At 36.5% G+C, this 21,561-nt stretch overlaps 2 protein-coding genes across 2 annotated transcripts; one reads left to right on the top strand and one right to left on the bottom strand.

Moving 5' to 3' along the window:
- Positions 1-4,932: 4,932 nt before the first annotated feature.
- LOC139711182 (spermatogenesis-associated serine-rich protein 1-like) lies at positions 4,933-10,274 on the bottom strand. Its single transcript, XM_071623097.1, has 7 exons — positions 9,921-10,274; positions 9,197-9,335; positions 8,352-8,458; positions 7,773-7,940; positions 6,779-6,905; positions 6,003-6,065; positions 4,933-5,044 (listed from the first exon to the last, which is right to left on the bottom strand). Exons 1-7 carry the CDS (start codon positions 9,964-9,966, stop codon positions 4,933-4,935), a joined length of 762 nt encoding a protein of 253 aa, XP_071479198.1. The 5' UTR covers positions 9,967-10,274.
- A 4,821-nt stretch (positions 10,275-15,095) lies between these two features.
- LOC139711187 (uncharacterized) lies at positions 15,096-21,146 on the top strand. Its single transcript, XM_071623103.1, has 7 exons — positions 15,096-15,167; positions 16,195-16,325; positions 16,816-16,880; positions 17,236-17,273; positions 17,844-17,923; positions 18,507-18,569; positions 19,556-21,146. Exons 1-7 carry the CDS (start codon positions 15,113-15,115, stop codon positions 19,658-19,660), a joined length of 537 nt encoding a protein of 178 aa, XP_071479204.1. The 5' UTR covers positions 15,096-15,112; the 3' UTR covers positions 19,661-21,146.
- The last annotated feature ends 415 nt before the right edge of the window (positions 21,147-21,561 follow it).

Below are 21,561 nucleotides of genomic sequence, written 5' to 3' on the forward strand. Positions count from 1 at the left end.
TCTAATCAATTCTCATTCCAACATAACAGCAATGATAACATGATATTATTTTTTTGGGAAAAAAACCCCATAAAGATTCTGATACTATACACAGGATGGTCTACCTTGTGTTCAAATGTCTACCACAGTTTCTTTTCTTCATTAAATCAGCAGCAATTAGTCTAACCATTAGACGATGGAATTCAAGTCAATGCAAGTCTGATGAGCTGACAACCAAGCTACTCTTAATTTTCAGGACTTGCAGTCAATTACAACTGAGTAGAATTAAGTCCTTTTGTTACACAGGTGCTACCCAACTGATACAGTGATGTCATGCTTGTACTGCATATTCCATTTGATGCAGAGGCCATGTGTAATAAGCACAGTGGCATCTAATTTTATTTGAATACTCTTGTGCATCAGGCATTGAAAAACACTTACAACATCAAATTTTTAGGCTGATAAAGAGTACAACTGACTGCATGACTCGGGGAAATTGTCATGTGTTATTACTATTAGTGATTGCCAAGTAATGTCAGTGCTATTGTCTGATGTGCTGCATGTATTGTCTCCAATAAAGATTCAAGCAATGCAGATGGAAAAGTAGGAGTGTAATGTGTGTAAGGTCTGGAGACATTCATTGCCTCTATGTGCGCCATGAAAAATTGGGAGGATAATGAAGATGCATTAATGGGCAACCTCGCCTAAGTGAAATGAAAAAAAAAAAAATGCAAAAAAAACCTTTGACTTACACAGTAGAATGGACGCATATTTTTATTCATCTGGGGTAAGATTTTTTTTCTTTGACTTAGCCAATTTGTTGACTTGTGTGTCATCAAGTTACGGGAGGTCGACTGTACATTCCTGCTTAACCCTTTTCTGTGCCAGGGACTTTGGACAGTGTATACAATGTTGTGGGGTTTTCTGTGCCAATCAACACTCAGAGCACAGAAAGGGTTAACACTCGGGGAGGCAGCTCCCCTGTAAGTTCATTCCTTCGAAGAAAGTAGTCACCATTAATCAGACAGTATTTCTACTAAAATTCAAGAGATTTTGTGGGGAGAAAATGTCTACCATTTCATAGAAGCTTTTCCCCGTTTCAAGCATCAACATGCTTTGTATTTACAAAGTTGCATGGGAAATTGAACAGTGACTTTTCTACTATTTTTATGGAGGATGTATATCTTGTACTCAATGAAGAGTTATTGGTTGTTTTTTTAATAGTCCCACATTGAGCATGAGGTCAACATTACTAAAAAATAACATCCTTTAGTGATATGAATGAGAAGTTTACAGTTGTATTTCAAGATTATCTTGTAATGCAATGAAAAGACAGTTTGCGCACAAAACTATAATACTATTGCAAAAGTTATTTGCATTTTTATTGAAGTATCAAATGACCAGCAAAGATATAAAACGTGTCACAGAATTCCATTACAGAAACTTATGTACAAAATTGTTGTATAGTTCAGCTCGCAGAACACACAAGAGTTGATGAATTTTGAGAACCTCTCAACAGTAGTAGAGTTTAAAGATTTAGAAAAAAAAATAAATGTGATGGTGCAGAATACCAGCAACACTAAAAAAAAAAGTTGTGACATGCTTGATAGTGAGCAACACTTGAGCACCAATTGTGACGTGAAATAGAAAACTGTACCTAACATGTAATAATATGACAACTGCATGCTGCACAATACATGGGTACATGGTTCATAAATGTCAATTAGAAAGTAAGACTGTTTGATATGTGAATCACACATGTCTGACTTGCTCCCTTTATACCCTCCCCTCCCCCCCCCCCCCCAAAAAAAAGAAGAAGAAAGAAAGACAGAAAAAGAACTCCACTCTTAATACCGTTACCATACGCTTGTAACTTGTATTAGGCTTAGCAAATTTACCTCCACTCCAATATAGAAGCATTGTATCTCATACTTACCTACCCTGGCATGCATGCCATCATTTGTAGGTACTTCAAATAGCAGACTGTGTATATATAATAAGCTCTTGCTATTCACATCCCCTAAGCTTCTAAATCATTGGAAGGAAAATGTAATGGAAGCACTTTCCTTGCAGTGCTTAACATGACTGCTTCTTCAATTTGAAACACTACTCATATACAAAGTAGTTGAAAATTTGATGCAGTGAATCAGAACGGAAATGTGATGCACCATGCACATACAAATGTATGTCCACAGAGCAAGTCACATTCAATGTGCACAAAATTATTGGAATTCCTTGTCAAGTTTGGATGCTCTTAAAGGACAAGTCCACCTTCATAAACATAAGGATTGAGAGAATGCAGCAATATTAGTAGATAACATCAGTGAAAGTTTGAGGAAAATTGGGCAATCGATGCAAAAGTTATGAATATTTTAAGTATCTGCGCAGTCACTGCTGAAAGAGAAGACTACTACAGTGTATGATGTCACATGCGTACAACTATACAAGGAAAATAAAAAGAGAATTTCACAAAACTTTACTTTTTGAATAAAGTGCACATTTCTTTGACTTGCTACTGACGTATGTTAAGGGTAATATTATTCCCCCCTGCCTTCTGAAAGAGAGAAGTCGAGTGTTCTTTTGTTATGCGAGAAAAATGGAAATATGTTGAATTTTCTTTATTCTTTCTTTATATTGTTGTACTGATATGACATCACAAGCTATAGTAGTCTTTTCATCCAGCCGTGACTGAGCAGAAACTTAGAAAATTCATAACTTTTTAACGGATTGTCCGATTTTGCTCAAACTCTCACTGATGTGTTCTACTAATATTGCTGCATTCACTCAACCCACATGTCTATGAAGGTGAACTTGTCCTTTAATGACCATGTAATGAGTATTGAGTCATTGTGACTGAGAGAAGTCTCAAGATAGAATTTATGCAGTTTTTTTCAAAAATGTAACAGGATTGAGCTATTTATTGGCACTAGACAACCTGTAATGTACAAAGATTTTTGTGTGTCTGTGTCCAGTAGACATGTACATATCAACTTGTATAATCTACATGTAGTAGGATAAGAGAGTAGCAACAAATAAAATATTCTTCAGGATTTGTAATACTGTTATCTGTTTGTCTCTTCAATTGCAAATACCTTTTTTTTTCTACTCTGATCATGTCCTTGATTTTTTAGCGGGAGGGCCTAGCCGTAATTTATCCATATAGACTTTTGTAAGTCTTTAATATTGAGTGATTTAAATGTCTTATCAGCAATACTGATTAAAGGGGATGGCTAGTAACCGATCAGTGGGAATCAGTGGGAATACTGGAGGATGATTGTTCCAATCCTTGTGGGATTCATTTAAGAGTACATTATATATCTATTGTTGTGTGAAAATTATTTACTTCAGAATGGTCTCATATTCACGTAATGTGCAGTTTAATGTTTCCAGGTTATCGTGCCTGGTCAGTGACGGGGCATTAATCTGCACATTACTTGAATATGAGACCGTTCTGAAGCAAATAATTTTCACACAACAATAGATATAAAATGTACTCTTAAATGAATCCCACAAGGATTGGAATAATCATCCCTAAGCATTCCCACTGATTCCCATTGATCAGTTACTAGCCATCCCCTTTAAGAAGATGAATACAATCACATTTTCAAACATGATATTTATGCACAGCCATACAAGTGTAGACATTACTATTTAAACAGATATGGCAAGCGGGAGCAATAACTGCTTTCACCTTTTACCTTACATGCTTAGTGTGATTCGTGGCCGCAACCCAGCAGTTTTTTACGAAGTCGCTTACATGTATTACGTCGAGTTCTGTTAGGGTCTCATTGTTGCATTTTATGAAATGAGTTAAGGCAGCATACAAAAGTATATATTCACACAGCTTTTGCAGGAAAGCAATTTAGGATTGCCTGTCTTCCAGAGGTGTCCATCTTCTGGTTGTCGTGTCTTTTTTGAAGAAAAGTGCCAAAAACGTCCAACACAAGGCATTTGTCTATTCTTTTCTGAACCTCCAATAAAGAATGATGTGCCAATTAAGACATCACACCAATTTCCATTATGTTCAATGGAAATTTGTTAGGAAGAGATCTGGTAAAACAAAAAAAAAACTAAGCATACTGATATGAAATACTGGAATGGCAAACTCCTTTTCTTTTGTCCCTACAAAATGAAATACCTCTTGCTATTTTTGGCAACTGATACAATTACAAACTACATGATATAATTGAACAAATTTGCCTGTTCCCATTAATCTCTTCAGACAGTGTTTCCACTGCATTGACAAGAAGGAAACAATACGAAAAGACATCTTGATCCCTTCCCTTTGGTGAGCTCTTTTAACTCGCCTTCATCTACGAGGATAGACTGGCTACGTCAATACTGTCTGTAAGTTCAGTGCTCCCATTTGAACCAAACACACAAGCTGTGCACATCTTGAAAGGACAGAATGCTCTGCATTGGAGAAAATGAGCAAGAATTTTAGGAGCTGCACGTCAGTTTTCAGATAACTAGAGTGCTACATGTGCCAGAAAGTGTGGTTGGTTAGCCAAATACAGCGGTCGTGACTGAAGACCACACTTCAATGCCACTCCCATCTCACGTTTCAATCATGCGTGAAAGGCGACCGATTCATCAAAATCACGCACATCAAGTGGAGGTAAAGGAATGAGACGGTCGTACAGTGCACTCCCGTTATAACGAACAAGGTAATAACAAAATTTTGAATACAACGAAGTAAAAATTCAGGTCGCACTCCTATCCGCTCTGTGTTTTTACATTATATATTTGTTCGGTTATACGTTGTAACAAAATTTTGATATAACGAAGGAAAACTGCAGGTCCTGAGGACTTTGTTATAACGGGAGTCCACTGTACAGTCACTGCATTGGCACCAGAAGAGAAAAGGTGGCTCTGTAAAACTGAGGTGACATAGAGTAATGGCATGGTTCTTCCCACAGCGGACCACTCATTCTCCGTCGGATCCTTCCAGTTTCAGAATGATGTTGCGGCAAGGGGCGTGGCAGGAGTCCAGTCGTTGAGGGCGATGACGGAATCCACTTCAGCGACGTATTTCCTCCTCCTCTCTTTCATCCTAAAGGGCTCACTAAAAGAAAAAAAAAGGAGAAGAAAATCATGAGGGTAACATCAACAATAATGAGCTCATCAGTCATGAACTTTCATATTCTTACAAGATAGAATTGAGGTGCTTGATAGTTTCATCCATGCTATTGCACTGCATCACTCATGATGCAGATAAATTTTCCTCCAGTTGGCTACATAATTATATGTAATTTCAATAAGGTTTTTAGTTGGTGGTCTCAAGAGGCTTAAAGAAATTGAAACTGAAGCTGATTTAATATCCTGCAGTGGAGCAATCCAGTGGCGCTTTTAAAATGTTAATACTTCATTTTATTCATTTTGCACTGACTGGAAGTACTTCCACGTTACTGCTTTAGTGGTTAACCCTTTCTGTGCCAGGGAATTTGGACAGTGTAAACCACGCTATAAGGTTTTCTGTGCCAATTGGCACTCAAAGCATGCAAAAGGTTAACAGAGACTCCAACTCTCCCGCTTTTGACGGGAGATCTCCCGCCGAAAGCCCATTTTTGCAGAATCTCCCGTTCTCCCGCATGAGATCAAATTTCTCCCGTTTGAAATGATTTCTTACTTAATTTCATTATATGTTGAAAAATAAGCCTTAAATAGCACGAGAGAACATCCAGAACCCTAGACCACAAGGGACTTTGCGCTCGTGATATGCGCAAGTTGGAGTCTTCCGTTTGCTAGGGGTTTCAGGCGGGAGAATCTCCAGATCAGAAGGTGCTTGGGGTTGGAGTCTCTGGGTTAAGTAAGGGAGAATTATTATGTCAGGAACAGACTACGATTGTAAATCTCAGGGTGATCACATACGGTGTAACATGTCAGGTACACATTTCCAATGTGAGAAATGGCTACAAGAAATTAAATGACCTTATTGTCTTTTCAGTACTTTTGTACATGTGAACATGGGGTTAGTTTGCCATATATTGATTTTTTTAAAAGTGTGAAATATCTACACTTACCAGCTTTCAGCAGGGAGTTCTTGCAAGGGTACAAATGTATCCGCTTTTAATTTGACAGTTCCGCTGTGTAATGAGAAAGTATAAAGAAGCTCATGATACCACCTGTCATTACGTTTGTACCTATCAAGACATTTATCTACCAATATATATTATCTATCTTATCTGTCTATACATCTTCATATACACATAAGACAAGTTTAAAGATCCAACAAATTTAACAACTATTTTCAAAGTCTACTTTGACTTCAAGTGATAAAGCAAGCATAGCAATATCACCATTGATGTGACATTTGAGATGATAATTTAGCAGCAGGTTAATGTGTTACAAAGGAATATATATCGTGCATAAATTAATTGTACTTTACAACAAAAACACATGATCTACAAATATGGCATACTTAGTTTTTGTGAAGATGAAATGCTACTAATGTGATCAATACTTGTAAATACCGCTACACTGTGCCTATGCATATCGTTTATATGGTGATTTATCATACTACCAGTAATCGAGCTAGCCATCAAAACAATGTTATTTACAATTCATAATGTTGCAAGCCTCTAATCATATACTAGCAAGTCAAATAAAGGTATTTTGTACCACTTAGTAAATACACACAAGTACTTTTATATTTGTGGAGTAATCAATCATGAATTCACTCCTGTATGTTCCTCCTTAAATTTGCCTTTATAAAAGCTAATATATTCTTGCATCTGTTCCAACAAAATGACTGAAAAAAGAGAAAAGAAAAGCATAAGAAAGTAATACAAGTTCTTACCCAAAATTAACGACAGGTCGTGCAGACCCATAATGGTGAAAGTTTGTTGAATATTCGGGAGCTTGGTACGACTTGTCGCCTCCTGCCGCTGCTGGAATCTCCCCACGCCTCTCCCACGTACTGTTCACTGTATACCAAAAAAAAAAAAAATACATATTATTTTTATGCGCATTAATACATAATCATAATATAATACACACACACATTTACATAATGTCGGGTAGATGCACTGTTTACATCACATGGCATTCTGTTTTACTTAATAAGGAAAATGCTGAATATATTTCAACCCAATCATTTATTACTACAACATTGTTGAGAAGAACTTCTTCAAGCGAGGTCTATTACCGGTATGCTCATGGTCCAAATTTTATTCTTCTGGAGTTTTTATGTGTTGCTATCATAGATGCTATTCATCTTCCGTGTTTTCCTCTGACAGACATGCCTTTGATGCATATGTGTTGCTAGTGGACTTTGCACTGGGCATGTAATTTAACCATCAAACTGTTTGAAGAGCATAAAAGGGGAACAATATGTGCAGCAAAGAATGATAACAGGAGATTCTATCATGCCCAGCAGTATGTACTTGTACAAGCATGAATACTGTAGTTTGCACTATAGCACAACAATATGTGTAATACGGAAGACTATGTATGTGAAGGCACCTACCGATCCAATTTCTATCCTAAGAATAGAAAGAATATTGAAGGTCACAGTCTAGACTCCTATAGATATTCTATGGGTCTCCCATATCACACAAATTTCTACATTGAAAACAATAGACTTATTGGTTTCCATTTGACTAAGAGCCTGCAGTTTCTATACAGTACTTGGGTTTTTCAACCTGGGAACATATAACAAACATGTAAAGGCTTTTAGAAATCAAATAAGCACATCAAGATCTTGCATGCTTAAAGATACACACAGCATACAAGAGGAGTTTAGTTTCTCTGTACATCAAGAGCATGAACTATATATTATAAAATTATCTTACATTTTCTGTTCTTTCCAAGCATCATGGTGTGTGTGACCTCATTAGATGACGTAATGGTAGCCAGATGCTGCAGCTGGCCTGTCTTTAAAAAGTTGCATTTCTTGCCGATGTGAAAACCTTCGGGGTAAGCCGTCCACTCAGCACTTGATGTTATCATGGCATTTTTGTCTGAAAAAAAAATGAGATAGAAAACAATCAAATTACAAGGAATTTTGAACCTTCTGTTTAAGCAAGAAGAAATAAATGTTTTGAAAGAAGATGGTTAATATTGATTTTAAAACTTCGAATATGCTTGTATATTGCACAAGATAAGAGATGATGATGTGTATACTAGTATAATGAAATTATAAAAAAAGATAAAGATAAAATTCAGAGGTATATCAAAGTTATGTTTCATACATGTACGTTGGATATAAACAGCAGCTATACAGTTCAGAAATCAGTATATCAAAATTATGTTTCATACATCATATTAAATAAACAACAGCAATACAGTTTAGGAATCAACATCTACAAATATTTAGTGTTACAGAATTAAAAATATGTACATATATGACTGACAGAAAGCTATAAACTCACCAGGATAAGTTCGCAACTTTGGCAGCGTTGTTTCCTCTGGATACTCTCCAGTGTAATGCTTTGGGGGAGGAATAAATCTTGCTCTAGAGGACCAGTCCAGACCATAACTGCATGAGATAAATCAAAACACCATTTCATCAACGCATTGCAGTGGAAGACACAAATAAGTCCATAGAAAAAGAAATATATAGGAGAAACAATACTGGTATATTCAGAACATGCTCATTAAACTTTTCAATTTGTGGCTAAAAAGAAATATGGGACACACTGTCATCAAGGCAGGAATATATACATTGTATATTTACAACAGATAGATTGACAAATAATTTACAATGAAGGAAATAATCAAAATGAAAGAAAGTGGCCTAAAGTTGTTTTGTGGTAGAAAAGCTATATTTTGGTTACTGAAATTAAGATATATTTGAAAGCTACAGTATATACCAGCAGTAATAGTATGACCAAAGTCATCATATAAGACTACAATGGACATTCAGGAGAAAAAAGTGATTGATGCTTTTATGCCATCAGGACATATTACACTGCGTATGTATCATAACTTTGACTAGTTTGTGAAAAGAAACAGTGATTACAGAAAGCAATACATGTTAATGAGTACATTGTAAGAGAAAAATAACATGAAATACTTGACATTGCAAACAGTTACATATGTTGTACAATGTTTACATAACTCTCTTAATGCTTTCATCCAAACTCTTCACAATCTTAATACTTGATTACTACATGTAGATGTAGGAATGCAATTAGCAAATCATATCAGATTGACTGAAGAGATATTACAGATTGACTTTACTGAACACACATCCTTATCAGGAAGTTTAACTTACTCTGTGTACTCGACGTTTCTCTTCACTACATGGGGATGCCAGTCAGGTTGGTCGCCATGTCCGGGGTCGATGAATCTCCGCCCCCTTTTCAGCTCTTCCTCGTAGCCCCGCCTCTCGCCATAATGCCTCCTCTCTCGTTCTGTAAAATATCCAATCAATATGATTTTGCATCATTTAGATTTTTTTTTTCACAGTACATGTTCTACCAAGTTTATACCCATACATATCTTACTAATCTTACTATAAATACAGAATACCTGGACAAAATGAAAATGTAGATCTACAATGTATAGTAAGAGCAGGTAGTTATTTCATAGTCTGTTGAGCATGCATTAGTGCATAATTAATGCATAATTAATGAATATCGAATGTGAAAATGAAATGGGTGTGAAGAGCAAAACTAATGGCCCAATAAGACTATTAATTAGCTGAAAATAGATCTCTATCATTAATATTCTTGTAACACCTATCACCTTGTATCATAACTTTTGCTTTTATCATCATGATTAGATGTTCAATTAGCGGAGGATCACCGAAGCAGAGCTAGCTAGCCCATTGCGTGAATTTTGAACATAAACTTTGATGCAGTAATAAATGGAATATAGCAAAAAGATTTTCACTTTGAATACAAATATGAACAGATGAAAAAAAAAAATCACGTTAAAAATTCAAATCATCACTGACATCTGCTAAAGTCGGAAGAGAAAATGATAATTTAACTTACCTTTCCTGCCAGGTTTTCCTATTTCCGTAGTGACATGTAGCGCCATAGTTTCTTAAATCAGGGTGTATTGACGACAAAAAGTAAAAAAGCACTACTGCATAGTGGCCAGTACAGTCCCCTGACCTCCAAACAGGCGCACCTGTCGGTGGGCTGGGCGGATAGCCGCGGCCTCTTGCTTGACCGTTGAATCGCTCCTCGGGTTAGTTCTGCTGAAGTGTTATCGCGATGAATATGTACCGGTAAAACGGTTTCCACAAACAAATGATAATCTTATCGTAACATTAATCTTGAGTTATGTTACTAGATGTATATCCGTATGGGTCACCGACGGTATTCCATGCATGAGGAAATATTCCAAGTCAAATCGCTAGGACAGGGTACACAGAATCTCGGCAACTTGTTTACACCGTGTTTACGCGTGAGGGAATCGCAGTTACTACCACGGGCTGCCTTTGATTGTGACGTGCGTGCTGTACGGGGGTCAATGCACCTAGCGCGTGACGCGTTGCTAGGCGATGGTCTCCTAGGCCCAGGACAAAGGGACGGTGGAGTGTTGGACAAAGCGTGCCGAGCCGCCACCAGTAGACTCACTTCCACAACACGTTTCGACGAATCAATATTCCCGCTAAAAACGCTAATGGCGAGGTAAGCCGAGTCGCATTCATGATACTATTTTAAGTCTATAACCAAAGATGGTTCTACTCTTCCGGTCCAATCATCTAGATGAGTTGAGCTCAGTTAACCAATAATAATGTCATGTTTTCGAGTGCCAGTATGTCATGTTGTCAATAATAATAATGTGATGCATTCACTCAATAACTATTATGATAGAAATTTGAAGTCGGACTATCACTTTCAAGCATCTTGATTTGTGAATGTTTTCTAACGTGTTGGGGCGCCTTTACTTTTGATTTTTATGTTAGATTTTTGACAAATATATACTCTGGCCAAACAATGCCTAATGAATCAATGAAAATTCTACATAATGTATCACAATTTTATGTAATTTTACTCTTAACAACATAGCAACACAATTTGCTTAAGCCAGTCACTCATTTTTCAGCTTACTTTAGCAATTATCACATCACCATTTATGTCATTCATAGCAAACCCAGAGACTAAGTAACGTACAAGAAGCCGTATATATATATATTTTTTTTTTTAAAGTATGGCTTAATGACTTAGATTTCCAGAGTATACTATACCTTAAAATGTGATTTTTCATTATGATTTCCCAGTCCAATTACTATAGACTCCTACAGTATAGAGAATCGATTTTGTTCGATGAGTTCAAAATACTCATTTCACCGGATTAATATGCTCGCTCATGACATATCTTTCACTCAAAAGGGCGGTAAGTTTTTGATTTTGATCATGCTGCTCAAGCAAATTACATCAGAGGCATCCGGAAAATATAAACACTTGATTATCTGGCAACGTTTATAGATATACATGTACAAAGAAAGATTATTAAATGAGACTCAGTATAACAAGATCCATTAGCCTTACTCCTGCTTATTGCTTGTTCAAAAACGTGTTCTATCTTATACGGATGACAGCATCTGTATATGATACGTAATCATACCGATCAATGTGTTTCGCAATATTGCCACTAAAATGTTTCTGACTTTTGTATTCCTTTTATTGCAATCTTCATGTATCATTATATATGGAATAATCTAGTACCAAATGTTCTTGCTTCATGGTTTCTTGAAAATAGTATCCAGAATATTACACTCGTACTTTAAAAGATAGAGTGATTTTTTTCATTTCCTCCCCATGGCATGCATGGAGATCTGCGTTTGCTAAAAAATAAAAAAAGGAAAGAAAGAAAGAATGAAAGAATGAAAGATAGGAAAAAAAAACACACACACACAAACCCAAAATAGTAGCATTCTCCCCGAAAAAAACAAAAACAAAAACTGCCATGAGGCAAATATTAAAGGATTGTTCCTCTCATATTAACTTTCAAAATATGTAAGCTGAAAAAAAAAGAGAAAGAAAAATGAACAAGTACCAAGATGATTATACTAGACAAAGCCATTTCCCTTTTGTGTGTCTTCCTATAGTTTTATATCAAACGGGATGTCGGATTGAAGATGACCTCACCTGCACGTATACCAAATGCGAGAAGCATAGTGTATTCTAGATTTATGCCAGTGCAGCGTGTCGACATTAAAATGATGTTATAGTTCTGGTTGAGATGAGTATTCTGGCTCTAACTTTTTACATGATAGAAACTTCTTATATGAAATAGAGAGCATACAATTCTAAGAGGAATTCAAAGTTTATTTGACAAAAATCGATTCTGAAATTGCTGAGATATCCAGAAACATGGTGTTCTAATAAAAGGTTGGTCCCACCGTTTATTAGGATCACTTTGCGTTACTTTGGGGTGGTTTTTTTTAATGTCTCAACCATTTCAAAACTAAAAGAAAAATTAAACAAACTGAATTTCTTTAAGAGTTGTATTATGCTCTTTGATATTTCATATAAGTGGTTTTTAATCATCTCGTAGAAGCAAAAACCTGAATCCCCGGATTCTACCAAAACTATTCCATTATATTTAATGTTGTAAACTTAAGAAATGTACACGATCCTCTGAATTCAAGTCTATTTGAAAAAGGGAGATAACTTAATATTGCGAGAACTTATAGGGAAGACGCAATAAAAGACGAACTGATCAGGAAGGATGATAGTGCTCTGATTTTATTCTGAGGCTATTGCTCTTAAAAAAACTTCCAAAAGATCGTGATTTACGTAAACAATATTTCCATATATTCAAATTATCTACAAGAACCAACAGAATAAAAGGAATTCAATTGGGTACCCTAATGGAATGGAGAGTATATAATTCAGTAAATTAACCAATAGGTAAAGAAGAGCATGAGATAATGTGATAGCTGGAGAGGATCACTAGAATGGGAGATGTCTGGGCTCAATAAAAGGAATCAAGTGTGGGATGGAATGAATGAACACACCTGAACAGAGAATGAGTGAAGGTGACAAAACTGAACAAGCTGAAAGATATCTGAAGTAATGGTTATTTTTTGCTGTCTGTGTATCATTCCTTCAAACGCATGTCGAATTTATACTTTTTGTACATTCTGTTGAAAGAAGTGAAAATAAAAACCTTTGAATTGAATTGAATTGAAATGGTGATGAGGTGACAACTTAATATCATTAACATAACTGAATTATCGCCAGCAATCAGACTGCATGGCTGTGCTGAAAAGAAATCTAATGCAAATCAATGCAAGGTCAGACAATATAAAAAAAGCAGAGTAGACAAACAAGTTGTGAGTTGTATATACAGCAAAATAGATTTACATTACAATAGGCTATACTTACCTGTACTTCACCCTTATGCAAACTCATACGTAACCATCAGTATATTACTCTTTCATTTCGGATATTTTCTTGGTTGTTGTTGTTTTTTCGCGCATTTTTCTCTTTGTCCTTTACTATTCTTGCGTATAGGGCATAAACTATGTAAATGGGATTCCACATCCCCCGCACATTCCCTACATTCCCTAACCCTATCCACATTCCCAACAAGAATTGCAGTTTATTAGGCTTTAAGTTGTTCTACTTTCTCAAGTCAATGGAATTTTATTTCGTAAAAGCTTGCTGTTTGCTTTGCTTTCTTGGTGATGATGTTGCATTAAATCAAATATCTGAGTGTTTATGTCATCATTTTGTTACTTTGTGCTGCTTTTGTCTTGAATGTGGAACGCACAAACAAATAAATGAAATGTAATGAATGAAATCATAGAGTGCAGCTCACCACGCCCTAAGTATCACTCTAGGTGAGAGTATTGAAAATTAATCAAAAAACGTCTTGTTCCGTCGCCTCGATGAGAATGCGAGGTTGGCTATTTTATCTTACATAACACGCAGACATAACGCTCTTTTCTTTCTTTTCTTTTCTTCTTTTTTTTCGTCATCGACTCGCTTCGGCACGGTGATACCAATGGGTGTGTGGGATAAGTTATACGCTTTTGGCGGAAATTGGGTTTCTTTTGGCAACAAAATACCAAGGATCAACAGAGAACCGCTGTGCAATCAAAAAAGATTGGTGACAAATTTCACATCCTGTTCGAATGTAACTTCTTCAGCACTCAGAGACAGGCTATATGTTACCTAAATATTACTATTGATATTAAAGTACTTTTAAAATGAAAAAGTTGTTTAATAGTGAAAATACAGGTATATTGCTGAAGCTTTGTAAACTGATTGGTGGTATTATTGCTAAGTTTAGATCCTCAAAGCCAGCCTAGATCCCCCCCCCCACCCTGCCCCGTTCGCTATACTCCTCCCCAACTTTCTCTCCAAACCCTCCGTATATCTATTAGCTCAGGACTTTCGCAAGATTATAAAAGTAACCATAAGTTCATTACGTATATGTTGTTAATACTGTGTTTGAAGTCTTGCCTTAATACTGTATACCTTGTATTCTTTTCTTTTTCTTTCTGTACTATATTGTACTATATTGTATAATGCAATTTATCTATATGTCTTTTTACTTTAGTTATCTTATTTTTTTTTACTTTACTTCCTACACAGTGAAAGACCGTAAGAGTAAATCTATTATCCCACACTATTGTTTATATAGTAGAGTATTTCTTACCCAAATGATGTATACTCTATATTGAAATATACGTGCTCTCTTTAATCAACATTATATTGAATGTTTGACTTGATATTTTTTATTTATTTTACTCTTATTTTCGATATTATGTACGCTGAACTGCTCTCAATGCACAGGCGTTTTTACCAATACCCCCCTTGAGTCTTTGCTTTGTTTAGGCCTATGCTTACATCGACATTTTGATATGTCCTTTTGTACGTGTGTTATGTTGTTGATATATTTATACAATGTGTATGCCCCCCCCCCGGCCCCCTCCCCCCCCCCCCCCCCCCCCCCCCCCCCCCCGGCCAAAAGGTGTTCAAGCTACCGAGGATTTACCATCGATGATAAATACACAGAGTTTAGTGTGGAAGCACACGCTGTAAGTGGGATATCTCCAAAGAGGTTCTACATGTATCCTCTTTGGATATCTCGCATTGTTTTGCGCAGCTGTTTTGTGTGCGAGATCCACAGACTGTATACTATAGGTAGTTGTGTATGTGTGTAGTGCATATATAGTGCATGCAGTGCTGTGACAACCCGGCGACCCCACGACTTCAAAATGTCATCTTCGCTCAATAGAGTATGGGTCATAATATACCGTCGTGATCTAACTTGTAAGTTTTTATATCGTTCCAACTATCTATTGATGAGTTAGGACATTCTTCATTCAGTATGAAACTTCAGTGCAGTGTAACAGTTTAGTATGGCCGTTCGTAAGTTCCGTAGCAATACATCAACAACACTATGGATGCCTCTCCGAATTTCGTTGTCCCGTGTACTTGAAACGGCGTTAGTTTATTGTGCCCATGTATGAATTGCGTAATTTGCGTAAACATCAGAATTTGTAACATCAGAATTTTGGAAATACATTTTTACTTAGACCACTAGGTCTATATGAATTGTAACCATAGCTAGAACGCCTTACCCATTCTAATTTCTAGTTGTAATGGTAGAAAGATCTACCAACACCACAACTAACCTTGAATTAAAATAAAAGTAAATGCATCTTGATCAGACAATCCAGATTTAGTAGAATTGAAATAGATCTAACGTTTTCTAGAAATAGAATGTGCGGTTATGAGTCGAAGGGAACCTAATTTCATGTTTAAAAAGTCTTGTGAGCTATCTCTCTCATAAGGGAGAAATCAGTGGAAATAGTGTGAAAGTATCACATTTTGATTGCCTTCTCTCTAGATCTATAGGCTCTAGATCTAGAAATGAAATAGACTAATTTTATACCCATTGTTTGTTTGTGCACAGCATGTTACGTGATTTCTGATGACTAATTCACCCTCTATAAAGCTTGACTACATGAAGATCTTGAGCACTGATCATTGCTGCAACAGTGAAACATGGATATTCTATTTTACATTACACCACAAATTGCCACAATCACCATATAGAGTGAGTGTTCATTGTCATTTGCTTTAATAATGAAAAGTAAAAAGAATTGCATTCTTTTTTTTTAAACACACACACATAAAGTTATATTATAATCCTACATAGGGTAAAACTTCAGAGATACAGCAGTCAATGCATACATTTTACAGACACACAACAAATGTCATTGCCTCTGTGACCTCAATGAATTGATTTTTTTTGTTTTTGTGTTTGTTTCTCTTGTGTATCTGATTCCCACAGCGGACACTGCAGCAGATGCATCCAAGTCTGTTCCGCGATGTGTCATCCTGCCCCAGGACAGCTCGACAGCTGAAGTCCAAGAAATATTCAGGAGCAGCCTGGCCCTGCAGGATGAGAACTTGGTGCTGAAGGTAGACCATTGTCATGACTCTATCTTCTTTTTATTTCTACTCTCCTTATGAGTCTCTGTTGAAATTCATCAGTTACTCCATGTTTCCCCTATATCATGTCATCAAAAGTTATGTATAATATGCTCGGTGAGTAGAGGGATAAACAATGAAATATTCTTGTCAAGGTGTTTAAACTGCATTGAGGGAAGAAAATTGGGGCCACATATGATGGACCTACATGTGTCATCTTTTGAAATACCATCTCATATTTGACAATGATGATAACAACAATGCATTTGGTAACTGTTATTATTCTAGGTAGCCAGTCTCGGTCTTAAGAAAAGGGTACTCGCCACTATCATACAAATTTGTCTGTATAGATTGCAGAGACAGATGAAGATCTATTGCGTATATTGTACCATATTGACGTCGTGTACATACATACAAGTATGTTTATTTCATTGCCACTGACAGTATGATTTCTTCATATCATCATTTTTCTTTCTTACAGCTGAGGAATAACAGAGGATCATTGATTCCCATGAATATACACATCATACCCAACTCAAAATTCCAGTAAGTATCATTTCGTTTTGATATATTACAGTGCCGCTTAATTATGTACTTGTTGAGGTTTTCATTTATCCATCCATTTGTTTAAATGCTCTCATATCCTTTATTCCCACTTTCCATCTAAAAAAACAAAACAAAACAAACAACAAATAATAATAATAATCTATCATCATATACTAAGTAACTGTATAGCTTGATTCAATGGATGACTTTTCTGTTCATGTTTGGATTGATCACAAACAATACATTCTCCAAATTTACCTTCACAATAATATCATTGCCATTGCTGTTGTTTCATTGTTATTTCCATTTCTTTTGAAGTGTGTTTTAATTACAAAAATACATATTTTCCACACAGACCATACATACTTGAGGTGACAAAACGCTACCAGAACAGTAAGTATATCAACAAGTTTGTTTTTGTTATTGTTTGTTTGTTGTAGGAGTTTTGGTGTTTGTATTACATTCTCTCTTCTTTTGTAGGATGGTTCAGTTGCTTCTTCAAAGGCTTTTGTGGGAAAGAAACGAGCTAATTCAATTAAAGCATGCTAAAAAAAAAGTGAGTAACTGTAAAAGAAAATGTATCCTTGTTTTTAACCCCTTTAGCAAATAAAATTGCCCTTCTTTATTTCTTTTTTTCCTGCAAACAAAACTATGGTATCCCCAAAGGTCACTGAGATGCAAAATCAAGTGTACAGAAAAATCAATCAAAATCTATCAGTGCTTGTTTGAGCAAACTTACATGGCACATTTACACTTTATCAAAGAGTCATACCTCCAGTCAGTCAAGGGAAATTGACTCTTTGAGAGGTGGGCAATTTCTTATATGTTTGCAAACAGAAATACAGCTGTATACAATGCACTAGATTATATATTTCTTCAGTTTGCCAACAATCAAAAGGCCAGCATTGTTCAATCTCTGACTCATGCTCTTTCGTATGTATTTCTCTATGTATTTCCTTCCAGTCAAGCCACTGAAGCGAACAGTTAAGATTAATGGGTACAATGAGATTATCAAGCAGCGCCTCCAACAGATTGTCAAAAGGGTAAGTAAAGTGTGAGTTGTATGTGCTTATTGGATGATATGCATAATATGCCCACAAATACATACCGGTACTTGGAATCACATTTGGAAAATATATTGTTTCACAATTTTGTAGTCCCATTGTTGAGATTCATGTAGACTTCATGTTGTCAATAATACCAGAACTGTATGAACTGTGAGGAAAAATGATCCCCAGTTATCCAGTTTCTCTTCTTTGTATGCATAATGTATTTTCTGTGATATGATATATCGTTGCTTTGATAAGGAATGCTATCAAGGCAGCTGACTTGTTAACCCGTTAATGACAAGTCCTGAGTATACTCGGGCAGGGGTCTGTGGGAAATGAGTGTTGTAGGCTGTAGCAAAATCGGCTTGTCCTCAACGGGTTAACTGTACTCAAAAAATTTGTGCCAAGATGAGATAACTTGTGTGCAGAGGTGTGAATCCATTTGATTATAATTGTGTTTCTTTTTAAGATAAGACCGTTGTAACTTTTCACACATGAGAATAACACCATATGGGCAGGAGGAGTGTTGCATTTAATTATGTTTTGGTAATTTTGTTTTTCACTCTCTTTCCCCCAGATTGACAAATTAGAGGAGGCAGTCCCTGAGATGAAGACAACGAGGGAGGCTAAAATCACCAAGGTGAGGGGAAGGAGGATGGCAAGTCCAGCCTACTTTCCAGTCAGCCTAAAGATGCTTTTCTTAACCCTTTATGTGCTTTGAGTTCCGATTGACACAGAAATAGTGTTATTCACACTATCCAAAGTCTCCAGCATGGAAAGGGTTTCTGTTGTTTGGCGATGAGCTGTGGAGGTAATGGTTAAAATTACAAATCAGGAGACCAGAAACTTTTGGCTCTCTATTTATGTATATACTGCAAACCCCAAAGCCACAGAAACAGGGATTTTGTTTTCCTCAGGAAGATACGGCTAAAACTATAAGAGGCTCTTTCAAGGTGGAGAAGTCAGTGCAGTGGTGCAGTGTGCATCTGTTTTGTAAGATGAGCTCAGTAATGAACGAATCTAACTCACAGCAACATCCCCATAATCGGTTTTTGAAGTTTCCATGATGGAAGATACATGTAAATTACATGTGAACCCTTTTTAACATTTGCAACTGGTTTAATCTTCACACTCATCAAGGTGCAAATCAAAAGAAAAGAAAAAAAAATCATGTGCATCCTTGATGTTTAACAAACATACACATATATATGATATGTGTATACATGTAAAAGAAAATTTGTGGTATCATTTTATTCATGATTGAAGAATATAAGGGATGACAAAGTTTGAATTCATATTATGTCATGAAATTTGGGATTTAGAAATTTACGACAAACTGCATATGAGCTTAGTCCATAAGAATAATGGAAAGTACTGTACTGAATATTGACAAGGGCAACTTTATTATAACAAGAACCTAAAAACCATGACAATTGCCTTCTTTTATCAGTCTCCTCACTATATCATTGTATTAAAGCAAAGGAATACATGTACGTTGTACAGAGAATTGAGACCAGCAAAGTCACCTTGTTAAGGAGGGTTTTGTAATACCCACCCTCTTTATAACGAGATTTCACTGGATATATGTAAAGCTATAGATGTGCCTGTCTACCAAATTTTACACAGGGTGTCGAGGAGCTCAATGTGAAGATGAACTTCCTGAACCAGAGGATGCACGAAGCCGAGTCCTCCAAGTGGCAAGGCATGTTCAAGAAGCATCCACTATGGTGAGAGAGTCGTGGCAACATGCAATGCAACCAAGTCTTGTCGCAGATTCTGTGTTTATGGAGCAGGTAGATAGACATACCGGAGGTGGCCGCCCCTTTGAGTGCACAAGATTAATGTGGAATATTGCATCAAAGAGGGCAAAGTTGAGCAGCAGGTACTTGTCTTCTTAAACAGATCATCTCCTACACAATCAAATCAGATTTGTTCTCATATAAAAATGTAGTACAGAGAGACAGATCATCAGATCTCATGCTTTTGTCAAAGATACAAAGATTTTACATGGTTATTATTTTCTCCTGTATTGATTTGAAGCTCTGCAATGCACACAATGTTTTGTTTACTAGTATCAGTATGTTTTTAGTGATCAACTCAATCCACCAGTCTTTGTTTGGTTTCTGTTGTAGATCTTGTTGACAAAATGTTGGTAGATGTATCAAGTGTGTACATTTGCTTTAGTGACAAGCACTCATGACATTCTGCACTAAATATTTTGTTCATTGTTGTGATTACCACTAGTTCCACTGTGTTATGTGTGGTGATGCTGAAGAAATGTGTTCGTAGACTGGAAGAAAGACAGGCCTGGTATACATGTATGTGGGTAAGAAGGCACTAGAACAAGTAACGATATATATTTCAGATCTAAGGCCTTTGTGAGAATCTTGATGCCACAAGTTTCGGGCCAATACAGCTTGAGATAAATTAGCAGGTTACGTTTTTTTTTACACAATGTACTATTTTTTGTATAACATACAGTAGCGTCCATGAAGATATTCTCCACTAGTTGCTAATGGGTCTGGGATTCAAACTCTAGGCAACATTGTTGCTCAAAGTATGGATGTGATAGGACCAGCAGTAGAGGGGTGGCTGGGTGGACGAAAAAGAAAAGAAGGTAGGTAGGGGTCTAATGACTTGCAAACATAACCTGACCGCGGTGGTGCTGAGTGAACCTGGATGTGGGTCTGAGCAGCAAGACTAGTCACAGTTTCCACAGTGAGTCTCAGATAGAGAGGAGACAAGTTACTGGCTGTCATATGACTAAAGGAGCTATCATCCTGCTTTCCTGTCTACTACCTTGCTGTCTGTACTGTTGCTACTATATGGAAGAGTGTTGTCAATTTTTGTTTTCCTTTGCTTACCGGTACCACTTGATTGTTGCTACTGTAATACCAACCTGTCTTTACTCGATTAAGCTTTGTCAAAATACATTGACAGAGCTCTCTCTTGGCACATTATCAAATGTCTGATGGCAAACAGGCAACAGGGTGTGCTAAAGTGATCACTAATTTTAACTTATGAGTATGACTTGTGACCATGCTGCAAATTCACACATCTGTGGAAACTTTATTTAGCAACACTTCTATGAGTCTGCCCAGCAGACACATTAATCTATTAAATCCAGACCTTAATTTGTGTCGCAGACAGTTTGGAGTTTGACTTTATCACACTTGAGGTTATTCAAACCTGAGACTTGCAAACACCATAGTGAGGAACGGGGTACATGTACTCATGGAAGTACTTTGTAAGTAGTTGATAAAAAGTTGGTGTTCAACTTTCTCCAAGATCTCTTTAAGTGGGTGTTGTATGTGTATGTGTGTGTGTGTGATTTGTGGTGTGAAAGCAGTAAATGCTTTTGCTATCATTGCACCCAGTACTAAATGTGTAAACTGTGTGATTCCCTACTTTAATTTTGATTGTATATCAAACTAGCCACGATCAGTCCATATTATGGTTATGCACAGTGTCGGGAATTCTACGGTATTGATATTACATGTACCAATCTACCATGAATGTATTTAGTATTGCTTTTACAACTATATGGCTAAAGTTGTTTTAAGTTTAGATTTTTCTCATATATTAGTCTATCAGGGGACTGTGTTAGGAGTAGAATGCATTGATTTAAGGAA

The sequence above is a fragment of the Diadema antillarum genome, unplaced genomic scaffold (genome assembly GCF_040938485.1).
Source record: "Diadema antillarum isolate AM-2024a unplaced genomic scaffold, OU_Dant_1.0 seq00001621_RagTag, whole genome shotgun sequence".
Classification (NCBI taxonomy): Eukaryota; Metazoa; Echinodermata; class Echinoidea; order Diadematoida; family Diadematidae; genus Diadema; species Diadema antillarum.

Coding starts and splice junctions, on each gene's coding strand:
- LOC139711187 (XM_071623103.1), top strand. CDS start 15,113: ATGTCATCTTCGCTCAATAGAGTATGGGTCATAATATACCGTCGTGAT. Junction 15,168..16,194: donor ATACCGTCGTGATCTAACTT/GTAAGTTTTTAT, acceptor TGATTCCCACAG/CGGACACTGCAGCAGATGCA. Junction 16,326..16,815: donor ATGAGAACTTGGTGCTGAAG/GTAGACCATTGT, acceptor TCTTTCTTACAG/CTGAGGAATAACAGAGGATC.
- LOC139711182 (XM_071623097.1), bottom strand. CDS start 9,966: ATGGCGCTACATGTCACTACGGAAATAGGAAAACCTGGCAGGAAAG. Junction 9,336..9,920: donor AGGAAAACCTGGCAGGAAAG/GTAAGTTAAATT, acceptor GATATTTTACAG/AACGAGAGAGGAGGCATTAT. Junction 6,066..6,778: donor CGACCTGTCGTTAATTTTGG/GTAAGAACTTGT, acceptor CTCATTACACAG/CGGAACTGTCAAATTAAAAG.